The sequence below is a fragment of the Drosophila obscura genome, unplaced genomic scaffold (assembly GCF_018151105.1).
Source record: "Drosophila obscura isolate BZ-5 IFL unplaced genomic scaffold, ASM1815110v1 contig_194, whole genome shotgun sequence".
NCBI classification, from domain to species: Eukaryota; Metazoa; Arthropoda; class Insecta; order Diptera; family Drosophilidae; genus Drosophila; species Drosophila obscura.
Window position 1 is genome coordinate 1392790 of NW_024542783.1, and position 11614 is coordinate 1404403.

Here is an 11614-nt window from a genome sequence, read left to right on the forward strand (position 1 = left end):
TCCTTTGTGGGGGCGGAAGGGTGCGGGGCGAACTTTTGAAATATACTTGTAGCAGTGTGATATCACATGAGTCTGGAAACCAAATTTGGTTGCCCTAGCTCTTATAGTCTCTGAGATTCAGGCGCTCAACCAGACGGACGGTAGGACCGACGAACATGGCTATATCGACTCGGATATTGCTGCTGATCAAGAATATATATACTTTATGGGGTCGGAAACGTTTCCTTCTCTGCGTTACACACATCCACTTTTACCACAAATACAATATACCACTTAACTCTTTTTTGAGTACGTGTATAATAAAAATTGATCATATTACATAGGAAAATATGCACTGCCAACAAAGTTAAACTTTGACTATTTATTGTAAAGCTTCTAGACATCGTAGCACCATGTTCTCGGGCAGATTTTTTAGTTTTCAAAACTAAATCTGCTAGTTTTTGAGGTGAAAACTAAGCTTACCTGAATATACCTAAAAAATAAGTTATCATAGTTAATTTCACATTTGAAAAACTGTACAATTTGCTCAAAATGATGATTGATTTTCCGTTCATTTTTTCAAACAAGGGGAAAGTAACTAAAGTATAGAAATTCTTGCAGTCGCCTAAGAATTCGCAAACTGCTTGTCCGCACAAACTGAAGCGATGCCGAGCATCCTGGACGTAAAGCTAAGGTTAGCTACATGACTCGGTGGTTTCAATTTGAAATGATCACTTGAAAAAGCTTACCGCAAGATTGGTCCTGCATGTGCTCACAATCGACCACAATGCAAAGATGCAGTTTGCACTTTCCAGGGAAAAAATCCATGAATTAGGCTACGAAATGCTCCATCACCCGCCCTTTTCTCTGGATTTAGTCCCGAGTGACTGTTTCTTGTTTCCAAACCTGAAAAAATGGCTCGGCAAAATAAGATTTGTTTCCAACGAGGAAATAATCTCTTTTTTGTTGTGTATGTAACAATGGTAGTATCGTTGGAAATAGTGTAGAGAGCTAAAAGAAGACTATCAGGCAGGCTCCGGCTTTCACACTGACTTTTTGTTTTACTTTTCAGCAAAAAGTCATTCTTTTCATTTCAATGCGCTCTGGAATTCACAAAAGTCGATTTACTTACTCCCTGTATTATAATACTCGACAAAATTAAACTTTTTCTTCGCGCTGCACAGTGGTCGATTCTGCCTATCTGGCAGGTAATAAATGAAAAAAAATTATAATGTCGAATCTTGTTAATTTTTTTAACTTTTTCGAAAGTATTTGGTACGATCAGGTACCAAATGTACAACCAGTACCAGTTTGGCAGTTGGGCTTCGAAAAGGTATTTTTTGTTCATTTTTTTCATTTTTTAGGTTTGGTTAACGTATTTTAGCTCCAAAGTTTCTCCATAGATTTTAATGAGCAATACCTTAAACGACGCCTAATTAATGTACCTATACACAAAAAAATAGAGGTCACAGGATATAATTATATATAATAATATAATGGCAGGCACATTTTTAAAGATACGATAAAACTAAAAACGCAGTATCGTAGAAAATGCCCATATCTACCAGATTGCCGAATCTGAACTAGATCGGATTATAATTATAGCCAGAATGAAGAAATTAATTTTCTGTTGGTTCCCACTCCTTCTCCAGCGCTGCTGACGCTACTGATTCTCTTTCTCGCTCGCACACTCTGCCGCGTTCAGTGCGCGAGCAACCCCTAGCGGAGGAGATGTAGAATCTAAATGGAACATGTATAACCTACATGTTAGATGTAGAATATACATAATATATGTAGATGTAGATAACAGATGTAGCAAAAAAATGTAAAATGTAAAATTTTTTTTTTTAATTATTAATTCTAAAATCTAAAATTCTAAAATAAATGGACATATACAACTACTGTTATATGTATAATATTCATTGTATATATAGATGTAAAACATATGTAGCAAAAAATGTAAAATATAAAATATTTTTTTTTAATTCTAAAATTCTAAAAAATCATATGCTCTAAAATGTATATACTGACTGAGTACGGGTATAAGTAGAGTCGCGTCCCCAGAAGCGACTCGCACGTTCCTTCTCGTTTTATTTATGAAAACAGTCCTTTTTTAAATCTTCTGTGTTGAAACAAATTGCAACTAAGTGCCACACGTTAATTTATTTAATTTTTTAGGGAAAATGGCAGTGTCAAAAAGCACGCTTTTCGCGATGTTTCGCAAGGAAACTGAGTAAGAAAAAAAAGCTAAAGCGAGTTGGATCCATGTTTTCACTCAATTAAATGATGATGCAAAATTAGAATAGTTTTTCTAACCGACAAAAAAAACCGTAAAATTTATTTGGTGGCTTTTAAAGAATTATTTAAAGGCGGGACGAGAATTAAACATGCGAGCGATCGATCAAAACTCCAATTTTCAATTACTTTTTCTGATAGATTTCGGGATTTAATGAACAATACCTTCAACGACGCCTAATTAATGCGTCTATCTAAAACTAAAAACGCATGCCAAGAATTATTTTTCTTTCGTCCAAACTTCGGGAAAAAATACCGCAAAAAAATTATGAAATTTGAATTTGAAAGCTTAATATCTTCCAGGCGTTATGCTGCAGATACAAAGTGTCTGGGTCCGATTTATAGCTGCATTTGCCAGCTTTTCAGAACTGTAAATGCATAAATGCAACCAGATATAAGATACTCAAGTTATCTAAAAAATAGAAGCACTACCTCTAAAAAAACATTAATAAAATACCAGATTTTAAAAAATTCTTTAAATAAAACTAAAAAAACATAATTTGTTTAAAAAATGTTAAACCCAGTAATCTATAAGAAAAATTCATTTTGGGAAACAGCCTAATTGTCGTGTTGACTAGTGAATAAAAACAAAAATTAAGTAATTTTGCCTCTAAGTGAAGTGTACCGCAGAAATCTAAAATACTTAAAAAAACAAAGGCCAGGCAAAAATCCTCCAGCTGAACCCTCCCAGAGGGTGCCGGCCGGGCAATGGGCACTGCATTACCCCGGATCGGGTTAATGCATTGCCGTTTGCTCTGTCCGCGGTAATGCAGTGTCTAGCTAAGGCCGGGTCCAGGTCTTCCCGATATAAATTGGGGGAACTGAACCATGGCCATGGCTGGAGGTGCCTGGCGGACAGGCATAAAACGCTAGGGGGTGGTCCCCCCGATAAATATTAACCACATGGAACGGAGTAAGGATCAAGCAGGGACTGGGATGTCAGTCCAAATGTCGGTGGAAAGCGTGACTGCTACCACCGGCGGGCACGGGGAGGAGCAATCCTCTCTGCGTGTCGCCAGCGGTCACAACTCTGATATGGCGGGAGCAGGTCATATTAGTTTTAAAGCTACTGCCACCAAAACGCCTCTCTGCAAGCTGAGCCGCACGGGTGCCGTGGTCGAAACAGACTCGGACCTGGAGAGCGTGCTCAGCGTAAGCAGAACGGAGGAAGAGAGCCTTCTCCGCTCGCCTGAACCAGGTACCAGCTCCCTTCGTAGGGAAGGGCCGAAGCGTTCTAGAGAGGGGATGAAGGCTAAGGCCCAATACAAGGCGGCCCTCAAAATCCAAAGCCGGCTACAAGGCAAAGAGGACATCTCCCAAGAGGAGAAGTCCAAACTAGCATGGGCTGAGCAAAAGGTAGAAGAGGGGCGTCTCCACTACGCGCAGCTGCCTCAGATGAAGGCGATGAAGGGTGAATTCGCCAATAGGGTTGAGGAAATGATGGCCACCAAAAGGCAACGCTCGACCGAAAGTGCCAAGGACACTCCGGCGGGCAAGCGGCAACGCGGGCCCAAGGTGGTTATCCCTCAACCTTCTAAGACGAAGAAGCCCAAGCAGAAGGCCAAGGTGAGCGACGTGTCCAAGAGGCACCTCATCGTGGCCCTGATCGACCGCAGCGACGAAAATGGGAAGATGACGGCGGCGCAGTGGAAACAGGTCCACGCCCAGCTGGTAGACTGCCTTTTCGCGCGAATGGAGGAAGCGCCGGACGCTGCCATGCCCACCTTTGACGGTGCGGGATGGCTGAACGGGGTGAAGATCCTCAAATGTAATGATGACCCGACGAGGAAGTGGCTGTTGCAAGTGGTGCCCAAATTGGAAGCTCTGTGGGAGGGGGCCAAGCTGGAGGTAGTGGACAGGGAGATGATCCCTTCCATCCCAAAGGCGAAGGTGCAGAGGCAGAATACAGAGGTGCCCACGGCGGACTGGAAAATCCTGCATGCTGGTAGACCGTTACCCAATGAGGGGGGCCAGCACATGATCATCCAGATCAACAAGGAGGCAGAGGACATCCTCTACCCGAGATTCGGGAAGATGGCATGGGGCGTAGGCAGTGTCTACCTACGTCTCAAAAAGCGCCACCCCGAGGACAAGGACGCGCATACCCTGCAGGTAGGCGAGGTGGAAAAGGACTTAGGTCTGGAGTCCATCGTAGAGGCCGCCCAGGATCTTGCGCTGGACGACTCTGATGACGCAGAGGATGAGGACGGTGGCCTGACTATAATAGTCAACCCGTCGAGTGCAGTTGAGCCAGCCTCCCATGACATTGAGAGTGCTGCAGTTCAACTTGCATAAAAGCAAGGTCGCGTCGGCGGAGCTCCTCATTGCCTTGGAGCAAGGGCCCGTCGACATTGCTTTGGTCCAGGAGGCATGGCTTGCCTCCGGCAATGCTGTGGCCGGACTAAAGTCCTCAAATTACAATCTCTTCTACCCACCATCGGTAAGCAGGACTAGAACCGCCGTACTTGTACGAAAGGGCATCCATGCTTATCTTATGTCTCATTACAGCACTGAAGACCTGGCTGCGGTGATGCTTGAAAGCGAGGACAAGCGCCTTATGGTAGCATCCTGCTACATGGCACACGTCAGGCCAGCTCCACCGGAAGAGCTAAGGAGTCTGGTGGCGGAAGCCAGTCCGAAAGACCAGCAACTCATAGTTGGTACGGACGCCAATGCCCACCATAGCGTGTGGGGAAGCCCCGATATCAACGAAAGAGGTGAGTCACTTCTAGACTTTATACTATCCACTAACCTAGATGTAGCAAACGTGGGGGAGGAGCACACCTTCGTAGGCCCCACCTCGTCCAACGTACTAGATCTAACACTCGTAATGGGGAACTGTACTTTGGTATCTGGCTGGAGAGTCCTTGAAAGACCATCCTTCTCAGACCACAAGTACATTCAGTTTAAGTGCGAATTTAAACACTCTCCGAAGATAACTGTCTATAGAAACCCCCGGAACACAAACTGGGAAAAGTTTAAAAAGACAGTTACCTCGAAGCTCGCGAATCGTGCGGGCACAGTGACATCCCCGGAAGAGATAGAATCGTCCCTAGAGACCCTCTCCAAGGAGCTACTGGATGCATACCACGCAGCATGCTCACCCTCGAGAACGAAAAAGAGAACCAGACCACTATGGTGGAACCGGGACCTATCGCTTCAAAGAAATAACCTCAAAGAATTCTTCTAAATCGCCAAACAGGCGAACGAGGAGATAATCGATGAGGAATACAAAACCCTACTCAGGGAGTACAAGAAGGAAATACGCAGGGCACAAAGAAACTCGTGGAGGAACTTCTGCTCCAATATCGAGAAAGTCCCAGAAACGGCTAGACTCCGGAAGTTGCTATCAAAGCAACCTGCCATACAAAGTCAGCTGAAACGAAATGATGGACAATGGACTGAGGGCAGCGAAGATGCCCTAACAGCACTAATGGAAGCCCACTTCCCAGGATGCACCGAGGTTTCTGACGCTACAGAGCACCAGGACCTAGCAACTGTGGAACAGCACCCCCCAACAGATCTCATATCGTCTAGGAGAATCCACTGGGCTATAGACTCCTTTGTGGGTACGAAAGCACCTGGACTAGACGGTATATTCCCAGCCATGCTACAGGTGACCAAAGACGTGATCACCCCATGGCTCTCTGCAATATACTCAGCTTGCCTGAGCACGGGCTATATCCCTATTCAATGGAGGACCTCGAGGATTGTCTTCCTTCCAAAGGCAGGAAAGTGCAGCCATATGAGCCCCAATGACTACAGACCGATAAGCCTTACCTCTTTTCTACTCAAAACACTAGAAAAGCTGCTGGATCTACACATCAGAAATGATGTAGGTGGGCGGATGTCACCCAACCAGCATGCCTATACCAAAGGGAAATCGGTAGAGACGGCACTGCATTCGCTAGTAGCCACAATCGAAAATGCCCTCCAAAATAAGAAGTATGCACTAGGAGTGTTTGTAGACATATCCGGAGCATTCAACAACGTGAATATGAGCGCGATAATGGACCGCCTAGAAGCGATCAACACACATCCCGCAATCAACCTCTGGATAAAGAACCTTCTAAGTTGTAGACGGGTGTACTCAGAGTGGGGCACCGCCTCCATGGTGAAAGGGGCGCACAGAGGCACACCTCAGGGTGGGTTCCTCTCGCCCCTCCTATGGAATCTAGTGGTCGACGACCTGATAAAGAGATTCGAGAGGAGAGCCCCAAAAATAACAGCTTATGCGGACGACATAAGCATAATTATTACGGGAGTATGCCCATCGAGCCTCAGCTCTATAATGGAATCAACACTCAGGGAGATATGTGAGTGGGCGGGAAAAGTAGGACTCAGTATCAACGCGGACAAGACGGACCTCATCCTCTTCACCAAGAGGTACAAGGTACCGGCATGGATCCCCCCGAAAATTGACATAACCAGGCTCACCCCAAAAACACAAGTCAAATACCTCGGCATAGTACTGGATAGCAAGCTGGCATGGAGGCCCAATGTAGTGGAAAGGGTGAAGAAGGCCACCATTGCGCTATACGCATCCAAGAAGATGCTTAGCAGCACATGGGGCCTATCACCTGCACTAATGCACTGGATCTACATCTCGGTAGTGCGACCGACTCTGCTGTATGGAGTCTTAGTGTGGTGGCAGGCTACAGAAAAGAAAACCTACAACAAGCTGATGGACAGAACTCAGCGGCAGGCACTGCTCTGCATTACTGGGGCGCTGAGGTCAACCCCAACAAAAGCACTCGAAACAATACTCGGAATTGACCCCCTAGACATCCACGCTAGACTGACTGCAGGTAAGGCAGCACAACGCCTAGTCGCATCAGGCAATATGTCGCTGCAAGGATTCGGGCACAGTTCAATAGGCCGAGACATGATCAGTATATCTGACTACATGATCCCCCGAACGTGCCTGGACGTCAAAACAGCGATACACATGGAACCCGACGAATGGAAAGAAAGTTGGGACCAGAACGAACACCTAAACATATACACGGATGGCTCCAAGATGGAGGGAGGAGTAGGTGCGGGCATATATTGTACAGACCCTGAAATAAGGCTGTCCTATAAGCTACCGGACCAATGCAGCATATTCCAGGCAGAAGTCTTTGCCATACGGAAAGCGGCGGAGGTTGCTCGATGTACGGAACGCCCACATAATGTGGTGAACCTGTTCGTGGACAGCCAGGCGGCGATAAGATCCATGCAGTCGTCAGCGGTCAGTTCCAAAAATGTCCTGGCAAGCAGGGAGGCACTAGATTTCCTAAGCACGACAAAGTCAGTGCGGATCTATTGGGTTCCCAGCCACCAGGGCATCGAAGGCAACGAGACAGCAGACGTACTGGCTAAGGAAGGCGTCGGGCTGGCAAACGACAGGACTGAGAACGTGCCTGTCTCCCTCAGAGCGCTCCAAAGCGATCTAGAAAGGAGGGCACACATACAGGCCAGCAGCAGGTGGAGGAGAACCACCAACTGCAAGATCGCGAAAACCATGTGCAAGGAGAGCAATGGTAAACTCAGCCAATACCTACTACACCTACCACGGAAGGACTGTAGGATGCTAATAGGTATACTCACAGGTCATTGCCTGGCTGCAGCACATGCAGTCAAACTAGGCATCACCAACAGTGACAAGTGCAGGAAATGTGATGAATCTGGGGCTATCGAAACCCTGGAACATCTAATCTGCCAATGCCCGGCCCTCTCAAGGGCAAGAAACATGCATCTTGGCAGCCCGGTACTGGCATCGCTGGAAGATGCATCCAAGAGGACGCCAGCGAAACTCCTTGCCTTTGCAAAACTCTCCTCGATCCTCACGGATTTCAAAACCGCGTAAAAACACTCAGAAGGTCCATACGCACTAATCCGGACAACTAAGGGCCATATTGGCCTATGCGTGGCCCCGTGAGGGCCGTCCGGGACAACCTAACCTAACCTAAAAAAACAAAGCAAATTTTAAAATTTTGAACTATACCTTTTTTTTTATATTATGTGTTTATAAAAACATTTTTAAATATTTTGTAATACAAAAAATTTATTTAAATACTCCGCTGATGTCTATTTTAAAATACAAAAATATTTTTAAAAATATTACTCATTTATTTTTTGAGTTATTAATTATTGCCTGCCAGATTGGCAGAATCGACCACTGTGCGCTGTGGACCAAAATTACTTTTTCTGATAGATTTCAGGATTTAAAAATTTAAAATTTCAGGATAAAAAAATAAAAATAATTTTAATTTTGTATTTTTTTCATGTTTTTTTTAGACGTAGCGCATCTATTTTTCACATAACTTAATTATCTTAGGCCGGCATCTTATATCAGGTTAAAGCCTAGTACTCAGATCGAAAAACACCTAGCGAACAGAATCAGGGTTGATATTCGTATGAAACCGATAAGCAATGTTTTACGGCAAAAACTGTTTTCTAGGCTCTGTACGGAAGGCAGTACTCAGATCAAAAAGCAAAAAGGTCGGTATATACTGGAAAAGTATCAGAAGTATTTGCTTGTTTTTTTTTGGTATGTTTCGACCCACCTCGAAAAAGATATCAATTTGATATCTTTTGCCAGAAAACACGAAGAAAACATTGCAATAAGAAAAAAAAAACAAAAAATGAAATATTTTAATAATGAAGACAAATAGAATCTAATTAATGGCGCATTATATAAAGGACAATTATATGGATATTATAATATAATATTTTTATTAATTTTCATAAATATAAAACAAATATTGCTTTCAAAACAGTTTGTCTTCACGGTGGTCGGCACGGGTGGCGTCGCCATCTGCTGCTGCTGATAGCACTAGTCAACACGATTTTTCCTCAAGGAACAAAACGAACTTTTTCTTAAAGATTTGGGGCTTAGAAATGGTTTGATGATATATTTTTTTTTCTATGGCAGAACTTTTTTTTAAAGAATTTTTGAAAACTGGTATTTTTTTTTAACCTTTTCTCAGAGGTAGCCCTTGGCAGTTTGGCCCGCAACCTTCCAAAAGGTATTTTTTGTTCATTTTTTCCATATTTTGGGTTTGGCTATCGAATTTTAGCACCAAAGTCTCTCCATAGATTTTAATGAGCGATACCTTAAACGACGAAAAATTAATGCAACTATACACAAAAAAATAGAGGACAGAGGATATAATTTTTTTCGACTTTTCCTGAGTTTTTAAAGTAAAAATTTCGTAAACAATACCGCACAAAAATCATCATTTTTGCATTTCAATGCTTTATATTTCCCAGACAGTAAGCTGAAATCACAAAATGTTTGGGCTTAACTTCTAGCTGTTTCAATTATCTTTTCAAAATAGCAAAGTTCTTTACAACCAGACGTAAGATACTAGAGTTATGTGAAAAAAACAAGCGCTACCTATGAAAAAACCTTTAAAAAAAAATACCAGACTTCAAAAATTCTTCAAAAAAAAGTTCTGCCATAGAAAAAAACCATAATTCTTTAAAAAATTTTAAAGCCCCATATCTATCAGAAAAAGTCGGTTTGGATCCTTAAGGAAAAAACAGTTCGATTTTGTCGAGTAGTGTAGTCAGACACATTACCTTGCCAATAAAATATTGGGAAGCCCAGGATATGCCTGGGGAAGAGCGGCCCCAGCCGAAGAAGTGCATTTTATTTACTTTAAACAAAACCAAGCAGCTGTCTGAGCAGTGTAACCGTACGGAATGCAGTGCACACCTCTGGTCACACCACTGGTCGCTCGAAAAAGATATGAAATCTGTTTGCTAGCAAACAGTTTTTCGATCTGAGTACTAGGCTTTATCAGTCTGGAAGATATTAAGCTTTCAAATTCAAATTTGATAATTTTGTTGCGGTATTTTTTTCAGGAATTTCGACTTTAAAAACTCAGGAAAAGTCGAAAAAAATAGACGCCTTAATCAGGCGTAGTTTGTGGTATCGTTTGTAAGAATCGATGGATAAACGGCCAAGTTGCAGAACGACTCAAAACTCATTTTACCTGGTTACAAAGAATTTTCTTGGTAACGGCAAGAGTGATGATTACGTTAATATCGTTCAAGACCTAATTGAGAATTATGAAAAAATTGGATCCAACATGGCACTAAAAATCCATTTCCTGCACTCCCACTTAGACTGTTTGAGATGCCAAGCTTTTTTGGCACCTATATTTATCCAAATCAGTTAAAGACCTTGATTTAAACGTTATAATGTTTATTTATACCGGCGGCTAGCTGAAGCCAATTGCTCGCTCTTTTGCCCAGCCAGATAAATGTTCACAAGCGGGGGTTCAGTATGCAACCTACGCGGCGAGAGATTAGCATAGAACTACTTGGGCCACGACGGCCGATCAATGCAAGAGCCGACGCAGCAGGTGCAGAGCGCCCTTTAACAGGGAGAGCGCAGCAGCACTGCCGAACGCTGGGGACATACATAAGCTTAGGTTTCGATACTCTTATACTAGTTACAGCTACATTTAATATTGTGATAGACGCTTAAGTAGCCGCTGGCCCGAACATACTCCCCCCGTTTGAAGCTCGCCTTTCAACTGACTTCTCAAGGGGCAGCAAACACAGCCGAGTAACGGCCCTCCTGATGGTTCCTGAAGCCGTCTTCAAATCAGCCACGCGGCCTACTCCATCCTTGCCTTTGACGACGTCGACCACTCTAGCCAGTGGCCAACGCATTGTATTTGTATTTGTATTTGTATTTAATAAGGTTCAACTATGAGCAGTTAAACTAAGAAAAAAAAAAATTATAACATAATATGAAAAGGACAAGAACATGGATTATCAGACTATGGTTATTATCCTGACCCAATAGGACTACTTTATTGGCAAAATAGCCGCTATGGTCCGGCTCACAGCAAGTCGTGGTCAGGAAACAACGCATAGCCTATTAAGTTAAGATAATTAATTTAAGTTATATGTCAACAACGATTTTACCTTAATAGAACTAGTGTCGAAGGAAAACAGATGGAAGAAAGTATTGTAGTCACGGCAAAGGCTACGGAAAGATTCATGGTCAGAGTAATTAGAAAGACAGAGTTGAAGATGAAGCGGAAAGTAATGCCTAGTCGGGCGGGAAGGGACAGAAATGCTAATAAGGCTACTGAGGGCACTGGAATCAACCTCACCAGCAAGAAGCTTGTGAAGAAAAAGCACTCCATGGCAAATCCTACGGCTTTCAAGAGAGCGGATATCGAGGAGCCGGATCCTACTCTCATAAGAAGGAAGATGTCTAGAGGGGTCCCAATTAAGGCCACGAAGTGCAAAAAGGATAAACTGTTTTTGAACAGACTCAATCATATCCTTATATTTTTGATAATGCGGAGACCAAACGCAGGAACCGTATTCAAGG

General features: G+C 43.4%; 1 protein-coding gene across 1 annotated transcript; it reads left to right on the top strand.

Moving 5' to 3' along the window:
* Positions 1-3519: 3519 nt before the first annotated feature.
* LOC121404371 lies at positions 3520-4492 on the top strand. The gene is made up of 3 exons (XM_041593706.1): positions 3520-3702; positions 3814-4386; positions 4472-4492. Exons 1-3 carry the CDS (start codon positions 3520-3522, stop codon positions 4490-4492), a joined length of 777 nt encoding a protein of 258 aa, XP_041449640.1.
* Positions 4493-11614: the final 7122 nt, after the last annotated feature.